Source organism: Haliotis cracherodii, unplaced genomic scaffold (assembly GCF_022045235.1).
Source record: "Haliotis cracherodii isolate W230 unplaced genomic scaffold, xgHalCrac1.p SCAF_40, whole genome shotgun sequence".
Classification (NCBI taxonomy): Eukaryota; Metazoa; Mollusca; class Gastropoda; order Lepetellida; family Haliotidae; genus Haliotis; species Haliotis cracherodii.
Window position 1 is genome coordinate 1,485,770 of NW_027266298.1, and position 23,599 is coordinate 1,509,368.

Below are 23,599 nucleotides of genomic sequence, written 5' to 3' on the forward strand. Positions count from 1 at the left end.
TGTGGCATTTTATGGGGTTGAAGTACAGTAAAATTATTGTCCCCTGATAGTGACACATAAATCCGCATAATATTTAGTACATTGCTGAGAACTAGAATTTTAATACGTTTCCTATTTTGATTTGAATGTGTCTTAATTTATGGCTAGTATTGTCTACTCCTACCAGTGACTAAAGCTATGACTTAAATCCTGTTGGGGATTCATGCAGGTAGCTAAAGTACTGTAAGTCCCCATGATCCCCAATAAGGTGGTCTGGCTTTAGTTACTGGTGGTATATAGCTCGTATTTTAAAAATTAAAATAAAATGTAAAGTTGCTGTATATATGTTTGTTAGAGGTTTTAGAGTTGAATTTGTTAGTTTTTAGACTTCAATCTGTGATACCATGCTAAAGTTTTACTGTCCAGTGTGACAGATATTTATCTTTCAATTTGTTCTCGTCACTATATGGCTGAGATACTGCCGATGTGACGTAAAACTTTAACTCACTCACTCACTCACTCTTATACAACCTGTTCAATGTCCGAAGTATCCGGTGCACTAGATGTACTAGGGACCGGGTTTGATACTTCCTGAGGGACAGTTACCTGAGTATCTTCCATTGTTTCACCCTCATCGTCACTCCTCAACTCCTCACTCAGGTCCACACCACCATATACTGGCTCATTTTCCTTATCCCATATATCTGCGAGGGTTCCTCTTTCCTGTCTCTCCTCTGTGTTCTGTTTATTCCCCCTTTCTGACCTCTCATTGTCACTCCCTTTATTTCTTGTCCCCATATCCCTGGCCCTTCTCTGAATTACTTTGTTAAAGAATTCACTGGGATGTGCCATGCATGAATTTCTCATATGGCCTTTAAAGCCACATCTCAAGCACATGGGGACCTACCCATAATGGCCAGTAACATGGTCATACCATCCCCTAATCTCACAATGTGTGGTATTCATCAATAACCCCTTCATTTAGGATGATACGCACAGTGCGTACTCCCGTACGAATGATTGATTTATCTGGGAGGGTCATGGTGTCTCTACACACATTAATGATCTCGCCAAAATCTTTGAGAAAGTTCCTGATGAATGATTCCTTAACATCATCATGTAACCAATGAACCTTGATTTGATGAATCTTTTTCTCATATGCGCTAACATAAATGTCTACACCTTTGTAAATCATTTTTGTCCAGCGTCTATCAGCATACGGGCACGTCTTTTGTCCCTAAAGGTGACGTAGTAAGCCCCTCCTTGATTTGTATTCCATATGGAGATGATATCTTTGCCAGATATATTGTCAGAGTTTTGAGTTAAGGCATCATATAAAACTTCCCTAGTGAAATGTCTCACCTTACACTCAGCCTTGATCGTACAGGCGAAGCTGGACTCGTCCCTGCACATTCTGTTCACCGGTGTCATCACCGGTGCCGCAGCTTGGGCCATGGCTGGAGGAGGAAGTGGGGGGTGACCCCTGAAGGTCTAACTACCACAGTTAAAACTGTGGTAGACCCACCCGTAGACCTGTGAATGTGAAAAAACAGTTAGCACAAATAATCACCTGCTCCTTGAATGCACACCTCCTTGAATCCTCCTGGAAAACACAATAGTCCTCAGTAATCCTCTACACTGGCTAAGACACAGCACTTTGATCTTAGCCAAAAGGCCGAGAAGCGATGCCAGCTGCCGGCTTGCGCCGCCAAAGTACATCTACTGACACAACATACCATTTAGCTGCTGTTTATTTACATGAAGCGCTTAAAATCCTTGGCCAGCAATATTACATGCACACGAGTGCGACACCCGACTGCAAGACGTTTGTGAAGATATTCAGCGTCTTTGATCAATGTAAAAATAGTGTAAATAGACCCATTTTGCTATGTATAAAGAGTGCGCCGATAAAACATGGCCAGACGTTGGGTAAACGTCCTGCAGCGACCCAGTCCAACGTGAATACCGGCCGCGACATTAGGACTTAATGAGTGGAGTCTGGGAGGCAAGGGGAGACAGGCCAGCTTGAATTAGCTTGGGCCCGACTTTGACAGAGTCGCGCGTGGGTAAGAGTGACAATCCCATCCAAATTGCCCCAAGGTATTAAATAAACTAAAGGTAAAGATACTTAAGGTGTCCAGCAAACCGAAAAATGAATAAATTGTATGAAAAATTGCATTGAAGACGAAAAAGACGACTGAACTGTAATGAATATTTGAAAATAAACTCACTTGCACAAAGTGTAATGACGCATCAGGCGTGTGTGTAGTTCTTTAAACATCTATTTAGGGGGGATGCGACGTTGAAAACGTCTTGTAGTGACGAAGCAGACTGTTGTTGTGACAGAGTGATTGTCTAGACGTCATTTCCGGCGTGCGGCGTCATGGGCGACGGCCTTGGTTACGGGGGACTGTATGTAGCTGAAAGTTGAAAAATGCTACTTTTACAAACTTTTAGGGGTTGGTGTGGTTAAAGGACGGGCTGCACGTGTGAACAGGTATATTTCTAAGATTTCCGAAGTAATAAAATAGAGTATCTATTGAGAACTAAGGGCGAAAAACGGAGCGGCAATGCGAAATAAGACGAAGGTGGAGATGTAAGCTGAGAGTTCTAATTTTTGATTGAAATATGAGTGGTGGGCCATTCCCGGAGGTACTGCAATACCGGGTCAACCCGTGATGAGGGCGGAGCAAGCCCCGTGGCACCTCATCCCATTCTAAAAATCAGTTTAATATCGATGTCTCCATTAGGAGACGTATCGGATATTAAGCTGATAAGAACAGATACTTTTTTTCTTTTTTATAAAATTTATTTCCTAAATTGAATTTTGTACAGTCGCGTACAGCGCTGTTTGCTGCAGGGCCGCCTAAAATTATCACAGTTCTGGGCCCTGCAGCACTAACAGAGAGTCAGTAAAAGAAGAGACCAATTAAACCAAACAACCATAAGTAAAGCAGGCACATAAGAACACAGTGTACACGCAATAAAGTAACAACATCAATATGGACTAGGGACAGAGAGAGTGGGTCATACAACTAACACTAATTAACAGTAACAAGACTAATACAAACGTCGGCTGCCTGGTACCGACTACTGATGCATCAACGAAGGCATAAACGGACAGGGGGACAATCAACAGGGACATAGAAAGTACAAATGGACATCGAGAACATGAAATTACACTAACACTGACATGACAACCATAGAGAGACACATTATACGTGAAACACCAGTTTATGATTAGCATCAACTGAACAAAATAAAGAAGTAGATAGCCAGTAAGCAGAAAAGGTCGGAAATGAAAAACGAAAAAAGTCAACCCTGATACGTGTCCTAAGAAATGACAAAAAACGCAACATATCATTCCCATTCAATTTTTTGTGTTCAAATTTATTTAAATTTCGAACAAGCCAAATAGAATACTTTGCCAAACAGAGAAGGTATAGACACACAGATTTTCGATATGAATTTGGGATTTTCGGCACTAGAGTGAACCGAATTACCTCCTGACTTTTTTTCAATAATCCAAAAGAGAGATGACCCAAAAAGTTGAAAACGATATCCCACAAAACAGCAACACACGGGCAATAGATGAAAACATGATCAGAGTTCTCTATTGCCATACGACAAAGAGGACAGTTAGGAGTGACAGACATACCCCGGGCATAAAGAGCATACCCTAAAGGAAGTGAATCATAGATGAGACGATAATTGACAGATTTCGAAAGTGGATCCATGAAGTGATGATGTAGATTAAGCCAAACTTGCTGAAAAGGAATACGTGGATACAGCAACTCAACTTTATTTTCCAGAATTGGTTTCAAAAGACAATCATGAAATTGTTTAGATGTAAATTGATAAATATCAATCAGCGAATTAGAATTAACGGCTTCAAACCGTTTAACTGCCAAAAAACAATTTTGATAGAAAATAGGCATCGTTTCAGAATGAGGAAAAAGAAGAGAAGCAAAGGTAGAACAGTATTTACGTAGGGACATCCCTAACCAATACTTTGCAAAAAAGGTCCACTTAGCCGAGGAATTAGACAAGAGATTTTGAATGTGCCGTAAATAAAATGATTGTAATTTTGAATGGATGTGTACAACACCCAAACCCCCATCTAAAACAGGCTAATAACATACAGCACGCCGAATAGGTTCAGCAGTGGACTGCCAAATATACCGAAAAGTCTCCCTCTGAGAGAGTTCAACGTAATGTTTAGAATAAGGTGCTACCGCCCCTCGGTACCACAATTTAGATAGAGCCATGACATTGCACACAATAATTTTACCCAAAACAGAGATGACACGCCCTTTATTAACATTTAAGACCGACCGGAATTTAGATAGTATAGGATGAAATTGATCGTCAGCATTGACATTCCTGCCTGTCATAATTCCAACAATTTTAGAATGCTCAATCCAAGAGATACCGAAAGGGTGATCCGACCGACTCCGCCACTTACCAACGAAAATGCCATGAGTTTTTGTAAGATTCAATTTGGAGCCAGATGCTTTACCATAGAATGAATAAGTACTCAACAATTGACCAATAGAAGCGTCTGAAGTGCAAAATTTATCATTCTCCATAGACTTAAGGGTGGTTAGAATTTCATCACGAGTTATATCCCCTTCCAGTGAGGCCGAATCAACCAAATCAAGAGTAGGTAAATCAGCAAGGAATTCGGTACAAATTTCATCATCAATGGGTTCATAGCCAAATAGATTGCTATAAAAATCAACAAAAACACCCATGATCTCGCGAGAGGTAGATAATTTATTGCCATGAGGGTCTAAAATAGAAGAAATAGATTACCTTTTACCTCTCTGCGCTTCCTTGCGTAAAAAATAACTGGAAGGCCTTTCACCAATTTCGAGGTCTTTAGCCTTAGAACGAACTAAAGTACCCCTGAATTCCAAAATCTCATATCATGAAGTTGTTTTTGACAGCCGCAATTTGGTCAGAATACAGTCCAGGATGTAAAGATTCAGCTCGGCATAGAGTTCTATATTCAGACACCAAATCTGTGCGAAGGGATGCCCTATCGGATTTACGATCTTTTGCAAGTAATTGAAGAAATGTTTTGACTTTTAATTTAAAAGAATCCCACCAATCTAAAGTAATAGAAGCCAAAGGAGGAACATGGGCCAAACAAAATCCCCTAAACAAAAATTGAAAAGATTCATCAAATAAGGATTGCTTACATTTAAAATAGCCAGGACCAAAACTAATGCCAGCAAAATCCTTTAGCTTAAAAGACACGTAATCATGATCAGAAAAACTACATGGAGAGATAGCCGAAGAGACAAGAGTACAACGAAGGGAAGAAGATATATAGAATCGGTCCAGACGAGACCCGACACCAGCTGTATTGCACCATGACATCGTCTGGGAACCAGGAAATAAAGTATGATATACATCAAAAAGAGTAAAGTCAGAGACCCATTCCTTAACAATCTTTGACCAAGGTTGAGTAAAATCCCTACCACTTAACTTATCCAAATTTACATTAAGTACACAATTAAAATCCCCCCCTAAAAAAATAAGCCTATTAGTAACCAAAAACTTAGCAACTTTATGAAAAAAATCAATTCTATCGGCAGGATTATTAGGGGCAATGACATTTAGGAATCTTACACTATGCCCATCGATGGTTAAATCTATTACTAATAGCCTCCCCTCCATATCAAAATGAAAGTAATCCACAACAAAATTAACCCGAGACGAAACAAAAAATCCCACACCACGACTAAAATTACTCCCAAAACTCAAAAAAAGCCTTCCCCCTAAATTTTGACTCAAAAGATTTAGCAATATTTAAACAATATACATGGGTCTCTTGGAGAAAGAGAAAATCAACATCATTATTATGAAAAAAATGAGATAAAACATTTGACTTCGAAGAGTCATCTAACAGTCCATTACAATTAATGGAAACAAAATTATACATAATGAGGTTGTTTGGTCATGAATTAAACTACACAACGAGCAAAAATCAGCAAGTAAACAGGAAGTAACAACAATGAAAACATATACAATAAAACAACATATACCAATAAATAGTAAAGACAGGAGAAAATGACATAAAATAGGAAAAAAATGAACACCCCCCAAAAAAAGAAAACAACCAATACAACACCCCACCCACAAAAACAACCACCCTCCCCAAAACAGGCAACACAACACCAAAGCAAGAACCCCCCCCCCCCCCCCCCCCCCCCCCAACACAAACCCCAAAACAAAAAACAAAACACCAATACATTTCTACAGACAACCCAACCAGCCAAAGTAAGCAAAAGATACAACTCATAAATATGCACTCCCTCTGTGGGGAGGACCTGGCGGTCAAAACAAAGTCCATTAGGCAGATACGGACTCCAGGGACAAGCGGGGGTCAATAACAGTGAGCATCTGAATACGGGTTACATTTATGGAGGTTCATGTACAGTTACTTGCGTGATACGGCGCTTTGTTGATGGAGATCTGTCGACAGAGATGGATGCAGCATCCGCCACACCCTGGGGCATAGACGACCCCACCCTCTGTTTCTTGCGAGATCTAGGTCGGCCAGGATGAGGAGCCTGAAAATCCAGCGAGGGTTCATCATCAACTTCGCTGTTTATGTCTAATGGGGCCACAGCAGTCACTTCGGCAAATGTCTTGACTGGTGCCGTGGCACCTTGACCCTCCCCAGAAGGATGATCACAAGTCATCTCCTCAGGCATAGATTCAGAAGGCATGTCTAAAAGGGCCAAGTCACAGTCTTGGCTAAAGTCAAGAGCAGGCGACGCACTGGCAGACATAGCACCAGTCGCAACTACCTCTGGGACCACCTCCTGAGAAGTCACAACATCACTCGCACCGGGGACTGGCAACATATTCACTTCCTCTAATAAAGAGGCCTCCCGTGCTTTTCGATTCCTGAAACTGTCTGGACAGTCGGCCCTACTATGACCAAGTTTATAACATCTGAGGCATATTGGCATCCTGGGGCGGTTATGAGCATAGAAACCCTATCACCAAGGCGTACTATATACGGGTTGCGCTCTTTCCCCTCTTGGTTCAGTTTTAAGCGTAGTATGCGCACACCTGTCTAGAGGGGAACCCCATCAATAAGCACAGTTTCACTGTCAATATTCTAAATGTCCCCATATTTGCCAAAAAACGATCTCAAGAATTGATCTTTTACAACTCCATGGATCCAGTGAACCCTTAAATCCATAATTTCAACTTCATAGTTAGTAAAGTGAAGCGTTAAATTGTCAAGTCGCAAAATCTCTGATTGAAGTAACAGTCTAGCACGATTGTCTCTCACAAAGGTAACAAACTACACACCCATTTTATCTGTCTTCCATACGGATTCAAGTTCATTTCTCCGGAGCCCTTTGAATGCTAATTTTAAAATTCTTACTAAGTCCTCTCTGTCAACACGTCCTCCCTCCGTTTCAATACGAACAGTTCTCCTAGAGGCAGAGGCATCGTAATATCCACTGGCGATAGGAGGGGCGATGACGGCTCCAAGGAACGCCATGGTGACTTAAGGAGATGGGGGAGACCCGAAGGTCACACAGTTGCTAAAAAAACTGATGCCCAACCGTTGACCTGACAATAAAAAAACGGGGGGAGACCCGAAAGCCACACAGTTACAAAGCAACTGATCCCCCACCGTAGACCTGAGTAAATAGCACAAATGTTACACAGCATAAATAAATCATATAAACATGACAATAGCAACACTCTGAAAGAGTAAACGATCGCATCAACAAGCAAGTGAATAAACCAAACACCTGATCTTGGCTTAATTGACGAGAAGCGATGCCAGTTGCCGGCTTGCGCCGCCAAAGTACATCTACTGACACAACATACCATTTAGCTGCTGTTTATTAACATGAAGCGCTTAAAATCATTGGCCAGTAATATTACATGCACAAATCTGTAAAAATGTTGACAGCACACGATTGCGACACCCGACTGCAAGACGTTTGTGGAGATTTTCAGCGTCTTTGATGAATGTAAAAATGGAGTAAATAGACCCATTTTGCTATGTATAAAGAGAGCGCCGATAAAGCATGGCCAGACGTTGGGTAAACGTCCTGCAGCGACCCAGTCCAACGTGAATACCGGCCGCGACATTAGGACTTAATGAGTGGAGTCAGGGGGGGCAAGGGGAGAGGAGACGGCCTTGGTTACGGGGGACTGTATGTAGCTGAAAGTTGAAAAACGCTACTTTTACAAACTTTTAGGGGTTGGTGTGGTTAAAGGACGGGCTGCACGTGTGAACAGGTATATTTCTAAGGTTTCAAAGTAATAAAATAGAGTATCTATTGAGAAGTAAGGGCGAAAAACGGAGCGGCAGTGCCAAATAAGACGAATGTGAAGATGTAGGCAAAGCTGAGAGTTCTAATTTTTGACTGAAATATGAGTGGTGGGCCATTCCCGGAGGTACTGCAATACCGGGTCAACCCGTGATGAGGGCGGAGCAAGCCCCGTGGCACCTCATCCCATTCTAAAAATCAGTTTAATAGTGATGTCTCCATTAGGAGACGTATGAGATATTAAGCTGATAAGAACAGATACTTTTTTTTTTTTTTTGTTCTTTTTAATAAAAACGGTTTATTACAACATGAGAAACTGAAAATACAGAAAAAGACAGATAAGTCACTACCCACAAATAAAAACGCTATCACAGTGGTGGGGTAGTGACCATAACAAGAGAGAGCTAGAAGAAATAAGACACAAGAAGCAACATAATACAGCAATAAGAAGTAAACAAACACAGAACAGCCCTGCGAGGCACTGTTGTAACACTACAATGGACATGAAACTCAGAACAAATGAATACTGAACTAGAAACAGCAAACAACTGAGAAACATTAACAAAAGGGCAAGATGGGGACAGAGAGTGGGACACTAAAGGAACATGGACACGCAAGCAGACAAATAATGTCATTACACTAAATAGGAAGACAAGCCGATAACATAACACAATGCTCAAAACCAAAACACAAGAGCATATAAAAGAAGACATAAAGAGCACATCACACTGCTCAAGCAACAGTAAATATAACAACACAACATAACAATCAAAGCAGTGAAAACAAACAAATGGATAACGAAACATTATATATGAAAAACTAATTTTGATGAGGCATTGACATTGCAGAAAAAAGGCGAGGACAACCAGAATTGAGCAAAAGTAGAGGCAGATAGACGAAAGAAATTGACCCTAATACGTGTCTTTAGGAGAGCTAGAAAACGTAAGACAATATCATTCCCAGTAAGCCGTTTGTGTTCAAATTTATTAACATTCCTTATAATCCAAATGGAATATTTTGCCAAAGCCAAAAGCTAGACACAAACAGCAAATTTCCTAGGATTGGGAATTTTTGGTACCAATCCAAACATGACAACTTAGTGTGATTTTTTCAAAAGTCCAGAAGAGAGATTTACTAACCATGGGAAGACAACATTCCACAACACACAGGAGCAGGGACAGGAGATAAAAAGATGATCAGATGTTTCTATTGCTGATCGACAGAGAACACAGTCCGGAGAGACAGACAAGCCACGGGTATGAAGAATATACCCTAAAGGAAGGGAGTTATAGATGAGACGAAAATTAACGGATTTATGAAGACAGTCTACAAAAGAGTGATGTAAATTACGCCAAACAAGACCAAAAGGAACGTGTGGATACAATCGTTCTATTTTATTTTCAGTGATTTTTTTCAATAAACAATCATAAAACTGCTTTGCAGTACAATTCCTGATAGCTACCAGCGGATCCGAAACCAGAGATTCAAACAATTTAACAGATAAAAAACAATGCTGATAGAATATAGGTTTCGTCTCAGAGTGAGGGATACGGAGGGAAGTAAAGTCAGGTGAATACTTACGTAAGGATAAGCCTAACCAATATTTTGCAAAAAACGTCCACTTTGCTGAACAGCCTGTAAGCAAATTTTGAACATGTTTCAATTGGAAAGATTGCTATTTCGAAGTGATGTGCAGAGCACCAAGACCCCCCTCAAGAATGGCCTTATACAAAACGGAGCGCCGAATAGGTTCAGCCTTGGACTGCCAAATAAACCGAAACATCTCCCTCTGAAAGAGATCAATATAATGTTGTGAAACTATGGTAACAGCTCCACGATACCATAATTTAGATAAACCCATAACATTGCACAGAATAGTCTTACCAAACACCGAAACAGAGCGCCCTTTACAAGAATTTAGAACTAACCGGAATTTGGATAAAACAGAGTGAAATTGATCATCATCACTGACGTCCTGACCAACAACAATTCCAACAATTTTAGACTGGTCAATCCAAGAAATACCGAAAGGGTGATCAGACCTAGACTTCCATTTACCTACAAAAATTCCTTTTGTTTTAGACATATTCAATTTGGACCCAGATGCCCTGCCAAAGCGAGAATACGTTTCTAAAAGATGGTGAATAGAAGCATCTGTAGTACAGAATCCCAGCCCATCATCAGCATATGCAGATATTTTAGCTGAATCAGAACTACCTGGTAATGGGACTCCTTTAATCAATTGATTATTACGGATTTTTTGCAAAAGAGGTTCCAGTGACAAAACATACAAGGACGGGGACAAGCCACATCCTTGCCTGACAGACCTCGTAACAGGAAAAGACCGAGAAATGTGCTGATTAACAATTACGGAACTGGAGATGTCAGAATATAGAATTTTGACCCACTTTTTAAAATGAGGACCAAACCCAAATGCATCCAATACTTTAAACAAATAGTCATGGGAGACCCTATCAAATGCCTTTTCCTGATCTAAACTGATAAAAGCACAAGGTAGATCTTTCTGATCCACATAATCAAGCACATTGCGAATTAAATGACAATTGTCCTGAATAGACCGACCAGGTACAGCACAGGTTTGATCTAGATGAACAATATTCCCCATTACAGGGCCTAAACGTGTGCATAACACTTTGGAGATAATTTTGACATCAATAAAGAGATCGGACGCCAATTACGAACATTTTCTGCATTTTGAAAATCCTTACAAATAAGAGTAATGAGAGAGTTCTTAGATGAAGAAGGGAGTGTACCCTCAGAGAAACATAGATGAACGAGACGCAAAAAGACATCACCAAGAACATCAAAAGAAAACACATAAAACTCCTTAGTAAGTCCATCCGGACCTGGAGATTTGTCATTCTCCATGGCCTTAAGGGCTGAGAAAATTTCATCTTTTGATATAACACCTTCTAGAGTGGCCGCAACATCCGAATCAAGTTTAGGTAAATCAGCAAGGAAATCGTTACACATTTTCTGATCAATGGGTTCAGCAGCCAAAAGATCGGAATAGAAATCAACAAAAACACCCATGATGTCCTGAGAGGAGTTCAGAGAAACACCAGAAGGATCTAAAATAGAAGAGATAGTTTTTTGCTTACCCCTCTTAGCTTCCTTGTGAAAAAAATAACTAGAAGGCTTTTCACAATTTTCAAGGTCTTTAGCCTTACACCGGATAAGATGACCTTTAAATTCCATAGAATCCAAATCTTTAAGTTGTTTTTTTACTTCCAATTTCTGATCAACAAACTGTCCAGGATGAGAGGCTTCAGCATGGCATAGGTTTCGGTATTGGGCTTCTAAATCCTTACGGAGGGATACACTAGATCTACTTCTATCTTTTAAAACCAAACGAATGAATGCCTGAATTTGAATTTTGAAGCTATCCCACCAAGCAAGGGAAACTTTTTCTAAAGGAGGAATGTGACTACGACAAAAACCTGTAAACAACAATTTGAAAGCTGGATCGAAAATAGAACTATTACACTTCCAGTAGGAAGGCCCAAAATCTATACCCTCAAAATCCTTAAGACTTACCAACACATAATCATGATCGGAAAAAGCACAGGGAGTGATGGTCGAAGTGTCGACAGCAGGCAACAGATGAGAGGGGAAGTAAAACCGGTCAAGGCGAGAACCAACACCAGAAGTGTTAGACCAAGTTACAGCAACTAAATCTGGAAAGAGAAAACGAAAAACATCAGATAGTGAAAAGTCCGAGACCCATTGCTTAATAATACTAACCCCTTGCTGTACCGAATCTCGATTACCACCTACCTTATCCAATTTTTTATTAAGTACACAATTAAAATCCCCACCTAAGATAATGTGTCTATTAGTAACTAAATAATGAGCTATATGATTAAAAAAATCAACCCTTTCTGCGGGTACATTAGGTGCATAAACATTAATTAATCTAATTCTGGACGTACCAATGGAAATATCCACAACAATATATCGTCCATCAACATCATAATGGTAATTATCAATTACGAACCCACATTTATTACTAATAATCAAACCATCACCCCTGCTATTATTAGACCCAAAAGACCAGTAAGCTGTCCCATTAAACCTAACCTCAAAAAATCTAGCCAAAGCCAAAGAATGCACATGGGTCTCTTGGAGAAAGAGAAAGTCAATGCCAGTAGAATTAAATTTATGAGATAAAGTATTTAGTTTACTTGGGCTATTCAATAACCCATTACAATTAATAGTGAGAAAATTATACATGAAAACTGGACATAAGGAAATTGTCATCACAGATGTAAGTATGCCATGTTTCCGAACAGGTCGTTCCTGTGTGTAAGCAGTTCGCGCACACACTGCTTTACTTCGCGGAAATAGATCTAAAAAGCATGAAAAAAGCATGCATGTGTGCCACGTGTCGACAACCATGTTATTGTAATTCAGTTTGGCATTAGGATTAGGATAGGCAACATCGTTAGACAGAGTAGTCATTTAGTGATCAGGATAATAATAGAAATTTGAAATTTGAAAGAAACTTTGTAAATGTAAATTGAAGTACAACAGTAATTCTTGTCTGTAATAAAACCATCGTAAATAAATTAGTGTCTTTGCCTGTCTATTGCACTTCTTCTATTTCTGCTGACCAAAAATGGTAGCAGAGCGTGGTTAATTCGTTGTTACTCATGGTTACTGCCTGTTAGTGGATCATGGTGTTATTGGTGCAAGTTAGATTAGTTTGGATGCAGGAATAGTTCCAGTGCGAGACAGGTGAGTTAGTTCTTAGAAACAAAATGTGTTTATAAGACTTAGGTTCATACTACCAAACAGGAATAGTGTAAGGAAGAAAATGGCTGAACCTCAAAAAGCAACCTCAGACACTGTGCTTATGTTAAAATCTGAAACTATAATGTCGGACTTTGGTAAAAGTAATGAGTCAAAGCCAGCTGTGGAAGAGGTTTTGTTAAAACTCAAAAAACAAAAAGCCAGTGCAAAGACTGCATTTACGAAGGCGAAAAATAAACTCTACAATATGACAGAAGGTAAGGATGTCCCAACTCGAAGGTCTGTTCGAGATCAGATGGATCAGTTGTGCATTGTCCAAGAACAAGCAATGGAAGTAATGCTGATGTTGTCTGAAGAATACTCCAAAAACAATGATGTAGCAAATTCTAAAAAACTAAGCATTGAAATAACTAGACTTGGAAGATGAGACTGAAAGTGCACAGCAACATGCTCAACAGTACTTAGACTGTAGATCAGATGCTAGGTCTGTACTAAGTTTACGAACAGGGATGTCAATGTTGTTCAACCAGAAACAAGAACACAGTAAAAGTCAGAAACAAGAATGTCCCGGAGAACAAGGGAAGGACGTTGAACAGGCTCAGAATGAGTCCATAAAGACTTTTGTAAGAAGTGAACATGAATTAGGTCAACCAAAGGTCATGTTCACGGTTGGTAGGTCACATGTTGAACCCAGTTCTCTTTCGAATAAACCAGACAAAAGCGCGATTGGACATGACATGTGGAAGCAGCTGCAGAGAGTTTCTATTCCAGTGTTTGCAGGTGATGTCAGGTCTTATCAGAGCTGGAAGGCAGCATTCATTGCATGTATTGATAACTCACCAGCAACACCAGAATACAAGCTATTGCAATTGCGGCAGTATTTAGCAGGTGAAGCTCTTAGAGTGATTAGGGATTTGGGGCATAATGCAGTTGCTTATCAAGTAGCTCTTGAGAGATTAGAGAGGAAGTTTGGTGGCATGAGGCGCCAGATTGCTTTACATCTTGAAGAGTTGGACAATTTCAAACCCATTCACCCAGGTCATGCAAAAGATTTAGATAGATTTGCTGACATGCTGGATGTTGCTGTAGTTAACCTCCGTGAATCTGACAGAGTAGAAGAATTAGGAAATGGTCTTCTTTATATGAAGTTGCTAAAAAAGATGACTGAAGCCATGGTTACAGAGTATCAACGTTGGGTATTTGATAGACAAAGACAAGAGTCAGTTGAAACTCTGAGAGAATGGGTGCTCCAAGAAGCAGAATTTCAAACAATTGCAGCTGAAACCATTCATGGTGTCTGTGATAAGTCAATAAAATCTGAACATAAAAGAACTTCTCGTACATTCCTTGGGTATGACAGTAACCAGAAACCTGATGGGCATTATGCTGGAGTAAAGAGTTTGTGCATAGTATGCAAAGAACCACATGATGTTTGGAATTGTAGAAAGTTCACAACTTTAAAAGTGCAGGACAGATGGAACAAAGCAAAGGAGTTAAATCTTTGCTTTCGTTGCTTAGGAAGCAACCATCGTGGTAAACACTGTTGGCGAACAAGATTATGTGGCATGAATGGATGCAGAAGCAACCATAACAGGCTGCTACATGTGAATAGGGACAGGGTTGATTCAACTGCTGATGTTGAAAAAGCTTCAGTTCCATTTAACAAAATAGAACATACAGACAATAGATCAAAAGAACAAGCAGAACGATCACATGCAACTAACATGGCATTGAACGTTGCTTCAAAATCTTCATTCATTGGGCTAAGGACAGTGCCAGTAATCCTCAAACATGGGAATCGCAGAGTTACTGTTAATGCTTTGCTAGATGACGCCAGCACAAGGTCCTATATTAATGCAGACGTTGCTGCAGAGCTAGGACTGCAAGGTAAAACTAAACAAGTCACTGTGAATGTATTGAATGATGAGAAAGCCACATTTGAAACAATGCCAGTCGAATTTGGACTTGAAAGTAAAGATGGTGAGGTTGACGTTAATATTTCTGCTTTCACAACAACTAAGGTTACAGGTGATTTGCAGGTTGTTGACTGGCAGAAATGTGGAGTAGAGCTGGGATGCGCCCTAGAAAGTGGCTTTCAAATTCCCACCAAGTACTCAATCAGATACCTGTTGAAGACAGATTATCAGAAGTTCAGTTGAACAGTAGCTACTTACCTTCAGCAAAGACGCTCGGTCTCATGTGGATAGCTGAAAGAGATGTCTTTACTTTCACTTCCCACTTACCTGAAATGAACTCCACGATATCTAAAAGAATCTTTCTTCGTCAAATAGCAAAGCTATTTGATCCTTTAGGATTTCTTGCACCCTTTACTGTGAGGGCAAAGATCATTTTGCAAGAAATGTGGACAGCAGGATTAGATTGGGATGAAAAACTAGACAATAATCTGAAAAGGAAAGCATGTCAGTGGTTCATGGAACTGGAAGATCTTGCACATATCCAGGTACCAAGATGTTTGCGCTGTGGTCACGAGGTCAAAGAAACTACACTCCACAGCTTTGTAGATGCATCTGAGGATGCATATGGTGCTGTAGTGTATGCTGTGAATACTTACCAGAATGATGAAATCTCCAGTGTCATAATTGCTGCAAAAGGACGAGTAGCACCACTGAAAGCCATTAGCATTCCACGAATGGAATTAATGGCAGCTGTTACTGGACTCAGATTATCTGTTGCAATCACAAAGGCATTGGAAGTGTCAATAGACATCGTAACATTTTGGACAGACAGTTCAAATGCGTTGTCATGGATAAAGAACCATAGTCGAACATTCAAACCCGTTGTTGCAAACAGAGTCAGTGAAATTCAAGAGGTTACGAATCCATGTCAATGGCGGTATGTACCAACTGCTAAAAATCCAGCAGATATGTTGACCAGAGGAATAGCTGCATCAAAGTTGATTGATAATCAAAGTTGGTGGTCAGGACCCCCTTTCTTGACTAGAGATGAAGGTGAATGGCCCCAAAGGTTATCTGAAATAGAAAGTAAAAAGACATGTAAGCTAGAAAATGAAACTCTGAAAGAAAACAAGATCATTACAATGGTAGTGAACAAATCATCATGTGATGAATGGAGACTAAAAGCTACAAGATACTCAGATTGGAAAAGACTGGCAAGAATCCAAGCTTGGGTATACAGATTCTTGAACAACTGTGTTGCACAAAATCATCAAAGGATCTCCGGGGAACTAACAGCAGAAGAAATTGAAACTGCACAGTTCAAAATCATAGCACAAATGCAGAGAGAAGAATTTCCAGCTGAATACTCCTGCCTTGAGAATAGAAAACCATTGCCAACCAACAGTAAACTCTTAGGATTACAACCGAAGTTGGATGAATGTGGAGTGATGAGATCTGATGGACGATTGGCTTATGCTGAGCATCTATCTCCAGAGTCAAGGTTTCCAATCATCTTGCCACGCAGAAACTGGATCACAAGATTGATTGTGAAATCTTATCATGAGGAAGGACAGCATGTTACCGGAACCAATCAGACATTAGCAGCACTCTCAGCGAAGTTTTGGATCCTCTCTGGTAGAGAGGAAATTCGAGAATGGGAGCGGGTATGTTCACAATGTCGTAAACAGAAAGCAAAAGTGGCGCACCAGATCATGGCTCCTCTCCCAGAAATGAGACTAACACCTTCTCTACGTGCTTTCATACAGGCTGGACTTGACTTTGCTGGACCCTTCTTTACAGTACAGGGGAGAGGAAAAGCAAGGCAGAAGCGCTATCTTTGCCTCTTCACGTGTCTAGCTTCAAGAGCTGTGCATCTTGAAATCGCACATGGAATGGACACAAATTCATTTCTTAATGCCTTTTATCGCATGGCCAGTCGCAGAGGACATTGAGTGTGATAATGGGACAAACTTTGTTGGAGCAGAAAAGGAGCTAAAAGAACTGGTCTCATGTCTGGACAATGATGCTATTAAAAGAACATTAGCGAATCGTGGGACCAAGTGGAAGTTTAATCCTCCCTGTGCGCCCCATTTCGGAGGTGTGTTCGAGACCATGATCAAGGCAGCCAAGAAAGCTATCTCTGCTATATTAGGTCAAAGTGACGTAAATGATGAAGAGCTCATGACAGCGTTTATTGGAGCAGAAGCCTTGATCAATTCACGTCCACTCACCTATCAGACGTCACACCCTCAGGATGATGTACCCCTGACACCGAACCATTTACTCCATGGACAGTTTGGAGGTTCTTTTGCTCCGGAATCAGTGGATACAACACCCTTTAACCCAAGGAAACGCTGGAGACGGATACAGGATCTAATACGACACTTCTGGAGCCGATGGATGAAGGAGTGGATACCCAGTCTCAACCGAAGAAGGAAATGGCTCACTCACCAACCGGACATCAACGTGAATGACATCGTTTTGTTAATATCGCCCAACACTCCACGTGGACATTGGCCTATGGGAAAAGTTATCAAGACTCATCCAGGAAAAGATGGTTACACCAGAGTGGTTGACATACAGATTGGTCAATCTGTACTTACTAGACCAATGACGAAAGTGTGCCCTCTTGAAACAGACAGCATCAGTACTAGTGGATAAAGTACCAGATGTCACTGAACAAGACAATACAGGATTCTATGGATTCTATTGTGACATTCGAAGGATGAAAATGTGTGAAATTGATGGATTTAACATGAGCAACTAGCCAATGTGAGATATTCAATTTTGTGACAGAACCAAAAGAGTGTGTAATCTGCACATATTGTGGTGGTGTACTGTGAACTCAAAATGTGAATACTGTTTCATAAAAATGGATATATTGTGACATTGGATGTATTCAGTGCATTATTTGTTGAACTTTTCTATACATTTGTGGATGTGATCGAGGATATTATTTCGATCCTGGAAAGTTGGTTACTATTTTGTGTTGATAGACTCCGTTATATCAAGGAGGGGGAATATGGACATAAGGAAATTGTCATCACAGATGTAAGTATGCCATGTTTCCGAACAGGTCGTTCCTGTGTGTAACCAGTTCGCGCACACACTGCTTTACTTCGCGGAAATAGATCTAAAAAGCATGAAAAAAGCATGCATGTGTGCCACGTGTCGACAACCATGTTATTGTAATTCAGTTTGGCATTAGGATTAGGATAGGCAACATTGTTAGACAGAGTAGTCATTTAGTGATCAGGATAATAATAGAAATTTGAAATTTGAAAGAAACTTTGTAAATGTAAATTGAAGTACAACAGTAATTCTTGTCTGTAATAAAACCATCGTAAATAAATTAGTGTCTTTGCCTGTCTATTGCACTTCTTCTATTTCTGCTGACCAAAAACTATGGTTGGAGTGAAACGACATCAACAAACAGGTTAAATACAGACAATGCAAAAAAGACTCCCAAAGACGGGAGAAGTTAAATAAATTCGCCATCTGTCTCATAGTCCAAATTCATCATCAGAAACACAAAAAAGTACTTAACTTATGGAGGATCAGGCACCTCCACAACAGCCACAGTAGACCTTGTGATTCGGGAACGAGGAGGAGTAATGGCCGAGCATGCAGCCTGACTGACGTCACCCACAAGATGAGACTTGAACTTCTTTGGTCCTCCACCTCCCTCCGACCGTGACCTGGTCTTCCTCCTGACTGTCTGAAATTCATCATCATCAGCAGCTGTGGAAGCAAGGGGTAAAGCAGCTAAAGCCTCATCACCTTCCTGGGAAAACAGGTCGAGCACCTCACTCACAACGTTACCTTCATTCGTCTCCCCATCCACATGAACTTCTACGGTAGTTGTCTCCCCTGACACAGAAACCTGATCCTTTCTCCCGTCTGGAAATACTGTCGCCTCAGGATCCTCACCTTCCTGGACCTCCATCCGCTCACCACCACCCTCCACTTCCACTTCAATTACTGAATCCACCGCACGTTCCTCCGAATGGCCCTCCCCCACCACACTACCTTCCTCAGAACTGACCGGATCACTGGTCTCCACGCCCCTCTGCACCCCAACAGCAGATACCTGAGGAGTTTGAGGACGAACAACATCACTCTCACCTGTCTGTTGACTGGCTCTGGCAGGATCATCTCGAGCTTGTCCCTGTGGACACATGTACCTTTGATGTCCAGATTCACCACATCTTAGGCAGATAGGAGGGCGGCCCGGAGCAGTAATCAACATGGCCATGCCATTACCAATCTTCACAATATGCGGGAGAAGATTTCTTTCATTTTCAGATAGCTCTATGGTTATAAGGCGAACACCACTGCACACCTTAGCCCCATCAGGGAGAACACAGGAATCATAGGTCATATTAAGCACTTTACCATACCTGGAGAAATATTCACCAACATAACTCTCCCGCACAGTATGGTTCAACCAATGGACCCTCAGCGTGACGACCTGCCGCTGGTACATGGAGAAAAAGACACGGCCATTCTCATATGGTAACGATTGTGTCTGGAGCAATATGTCAGCTTTAGATTGATGATTAAAGGTTAGAAACCAGCAACCATTTCTTTCAGCTTTCCAGAATGCCTCTAAGTCCGTACCCGAAAAACCCGGCAAAGCATTCTTAATAACGTTGAAAAGTTTATCACGGGGGAAGTTCCTTACCGAGGTCTCCGCCTTGACTGTAAGTCGGGCCTTGAAGTCATTCAGCTGCGTATGGGACAGCGGACGCAGCTTGACGGCACTAGCCCATGCCATAATCCAGGAACACAAAAAAAAGAAAAAGTGGGGGGTGACCCGAAGGTCTACTTGATGCCGAAGCAACACCCGTAGACCTAGAGAGGAAAAAAGCACAAAAAGTTAATGTCACACACAAAAGTCCCTATAATAGTCACCACTGATGATGTCTCCGTCAAACGCTGTGTAGTAGAAATCCTCCTCCAGTCTTTGAGCTTAGCCAAAGGGCCGAGAAGCGATGCCGGCTGCCGGCTTGCGCCGCCAAAGTACATCTACTGACACAACATACCATTTAGGGGCTGTTTATTTACATGAAGCGCTTAAAATCATTGGCCAGCAATATTACGGGCACAAATCTGTAAAAATGTTGACAGCACACGATTGCGACACCCGACTGCAAGACGTTTGTGGAGATTTTCAGCGTCTTTGATGAATGTAAAAATGGAGTAAATAGACCCATTTTGCTATGTATAAAGAGTGCGCCGATAAAACATGACCAGACGTTGGGTAAACGTCCTGCAGCGACCCCTGTCCAACGTGAATACCGGCCGCGACATTAGGACTTAATGAGTGGAGTCGGGGAGGCAAGGGGAGAGGAGACAGACAGGCCAGCTTGAATTAGCTTGGGCCCGACTTTGACAGAGTCGCGCGTGGGTAAGAGTGACAATCCCATCCAAATTGCCCCAATGTATTAAATAAACTAAAGGTAAAGATACTTAAGGTGTCCAGCAAAGCGAAAAATGAATGAATTGTATGAAAAATTGCACTGAAGACGAAAAAAACGACTGAACTGTAATGAATATTGGAAAATGAACTCACTTGCACAAAGTGTAATGACGCATCAGGCGTGTGTGTAGTTCTTTAAACATCTGTTTAGGGGGGATGCGACGTTGAAAACCTCTTGTAGTGACGAAGCAGACTGTTGTTGTGACGGAGTGATTGTCTAGACGTCATATCCGGCGTGCGGCGTCATGGCCGACGGCCTTGGTTACGGGGGACTGTATGTAGCTGAAAGTTGAAAAATGCTACTTTTACAAACTTGTACGGGTTGGTGTGGTTAAAGGACGGGCTGCACGTGTGAACAGGTATATTTCTAAGGTTTCAAAGTAATAAAATAGAGTATCTATTGAGAACTAAGGGCGAAAAACGGAGCGGCAGTGCAAAATAAGACGAATGTGGAGATGTAGGCAAAGCTGAGAGTTCTAATTTTTGATTGAAATATGAGTGGTGGGCCATTCCCGGAGGTACTGCAATACCGGGTCAACCCGTGATGAGGGCGGAGCAAGCCCCGTGGCACCTCATCCCATTCTAAAAATCAGTTTAATATCGATGTCTCCATTAGGAGACGTATCAGATATTAAGCTGATAAGAACAGATACTTTTTTTTTTTCTTTTTTTTCTTTTTAATAAATTTAATGCACAGAAAATGGAAATACAAATGCGGACAGCGCAGAAAGCTTGCCACTCCACATTAAAAGAAATTATCACAAAAGGGCGTGGAGTGGCAGCTATAACAAAAGTAAACTATAGAAGAAATGAGATTACAATACTTGTTTGTCAGACATTAGTTAACACTTGCACAAGATGGAATTAATGAGTTCACTCGCCTACCCTTGAGAGGGACCTAATCTCAATTTCACTAAGATCCATCTGGTAGTCTCTATTCCTTTCAATGTCATAAAGCAGGTGTTTATTCCTGTGAATTTTCTCTGTTAGTATTAGACGAAGGGTTACTTTAAAGGCATCTGGATCCTCTGGGGCGAAAGCTCTGACACAGTTAGTAAGGTCGTACTTTTTTTCTGTAACCTTGTAATGTTGAGGCACTCGTGAAGAGCAACCTCCTCGTGGTGAGTGCTGGGTAACGCTAATAGCTCTTCCCCCGTGTGGAACCGGGGCAGAATATTTCCACAGCACCCCATTGCTTGTCGTATGAGGCGACAAAATTGGGCAACCTGTTTGCCGTGGGTTGCGCCCCTGTGTCGGTGGAGGACGGGATTCTGGTGGTTGAGGGCACTGGTTCCAGGATCAGTGTTCCTTTGCCCAACACACCACTTTGACCCTTACTTCACCTAGACGGGTGGTAGAATGGGCCCGATTCTATCAATCGGCTGGTCACGCCATGCCCTGTGCATGGAAAACTTGTCTTTAGTAATTTCATATAAAAAACTTGTTTATCATAATATGTGATAACGCTTTTGTTGCTGTTATATATTTTGCCTAGAGTCCTATGCCAGAAGGCGGTGGCTCATGGGCCAATCTGGTGATACAGACCTCTGAAATCTGTGGTTCTTGGGAATTGTGTCGTGGGCGGAACCAGCCTGACATCTATTCTTTTAGTTTTTATAGCTTTTCATGTCTCTATTTCTGGAGTATAACACCCCTGTAACCCTGGTGTTGCAAGCTGGCTTCCGCTGCAATATCGTCCATGTTGACACTCGATGGCGGGTGGGGATCAGGGGTGCCGAATCATATTCTCACACCATGGCTCAACCAATTGTAACTGGTTCTTCAAAGACAAATAAACGTAGACATGTGGATGTACTCTCATCTGATGAGGAGGTCCCTCCTGAGATTAACGATTCTTGGCCACGTTTCATTGTACTCGCTTCTGCTGATGGAAATCCCTTAAAACTTAACCCGTTCGCTATCTCATTGGGCATCAAAGGTGTCTGTGGTGATGTGAAAAATGTCACACGCCTGCGTGATGGTTCCCTACTTGTCGAATGTGCACGGAGGCAACAATCTGTCAATCTGTTGGGTTTACAACAGTTTGTTAATACTCAGGTTGTTGTCTCAGTGCACAAGACACTGAACTCGAGCAGAGGTATTGTGAGGGACTTAGCTCGTTGTCTGTCTGACATGAGTGAAGAAGAGATTGCCACTGAACTCAAAAACCAAGGCGTCACCAATGTAAAAAGATTCACAAGAAAAACACATGATGGCAACATTGTAAAAACGCATACATACTTGTTTACTTTTTCTCAACCCCAAATACCCAAATCGTTGAAAGCTGGATACTTCAACATCGGAGTAGAGGTTTATGTACCAAATCCTCTCCGATGTTTCAAATGTCAAAAGTTTGGTCATGGGGCCAAATTCTGCCGTGGCAAGGTGGTTATGTGCTGCCGTTGCAGTGGAGCGCATGACAGCTCTGAGTGCACAAATAACATCAAATGTGCCAACTGCAATGGTGAGCACTTGGCTTCCTCCAAAACATGTCCAACTTTTGCATTTGAGTCTAAAATCCTGAAAATTAAACACACAAATAATATTACCTATCTTGAAGCCAAAAAATTAGTTCCATCTGCAGCTCAATCTCTGACTACTAAAACATATTCAGCAGCAATCTCTTCTTCAACATCAGTTACTGCAGTTCAGACAACCTCTGTTTCCTGTCAAACTAGTATCTCCTGGGTCAAGGACGAGCGAGTTGTCCTTGAACATTCTTCTCTTTCATGTCAGAATGGTCATCTGTCAGCATCTTCCCAGACAGAACCTCCTCCTATTTCTAAAGAAGCTGAAAATCGTTCTGTGGGCAAGGCCCACTTAACTAATAAGGAAAAAAAGAAATTACAAAAAAGTACAAGGGCACTCCAACACTTGGAGATGCCTGCTGTTTCCACGCCAATTGAGGTTCATAACCCATATGAACCTCTGGTGATGGACGTCACCCCTACAGAGCCAGTCCATGGAAGTGGACGTACCTCCCGCTCAAGATCACCTGTTGAGCCGCCATGAGCAGCTCGAACAAAATCATTCAGTGGAATTGTAGAGGATTAAGGAATAATTTTATTGATCTCCAACTCTTACTACAAGACTTTACACCGTCAGCAGTATGTCTTCAGGAAACGTATTTGAAA

The 23,599-nt window shown here is 41.4% G+C and overlaps 2 protein-coding genes, 1 non-coding gene and 2 pseudogenes across 3 annotated transcripts; 2 read left to right on the forward strand and 3 right to left on the reverse strand.

Moving 5' to 3' along the window:
• Nucleotides 1–2,609: 2,609 nt before the first annotated feature.
• LOC139441483 (U2 spliceosomal RNA) lies at nucleotides 2,610–2,791 on the reverse strand (annotated as a pseudogene).
• Nucleotides 2,792–8,399: 5,608 nt separating this feature from the next.
• LOC139441485 (U2 spliceosomal RNA) lies at nucleotides 8,400–8,592 on the reverse strand. Its single transcript, XR_011651578.1, has one exon. It is a non-coding gene; the product is annotated as a U2 spliceosomal RNA (small nuclear RNA).
• An 8,305-nt stretch (nucleotides 8,593–16,897) lies between these two features.
• Nucleotides 16,898–17,644, forward strand: LOC139441426 (uncharacterized). Its single transcript, XM_071222339.1, has one exon. It carries the CDS (start codon nucleotides 16,898–16,900, stop codon nucleotides 17,642–17,644), a length of 747 nt encoding a protein of 248 aa, XP_071078440.1.
• A 3,317-nt stretch (nucleotides 17,645–20,961) lies between these two features.
• LOC139441477 (U2 spliceosomal RNA) lies at nucleotides 20,962–21,171 on the reverse strand (annotated as a pseudogene).
• Nucleotides 21,172–22,220: 1,049 nt separating this feature from the next.
• Nucleotides 22,221–23,477, forward strand: LOC139441427 (uncharacterized). The gene has a single exon (XM_071222340.1). It carries the CDS (start codon nucleotides 22,221–22,223, stop codon nucleotides 23,475–23,477), a length of 1,257 nt encoding a protein of 418 aa, XP_071078441.1.
• The last annotated feature ends 122 nt before the right edge of the window (nucleotides 23,478–23,599 follow it).

Coding starts and splice junctions, on each gene's coding strand:
- LOC139441426 (XM_071222339.1), top strand. CDS start 16,898: ATGCCTTTTATCGCATGGCCAGTCGCAGAGGACATTGAGTGTGATAAT.
- LOC139441427 (XM_071222340.1), top strand. CDS start 22,221: ATGGCTCAACCAATTGTAACTGGTTCTTCAAAGACAAATAAACGTAGA.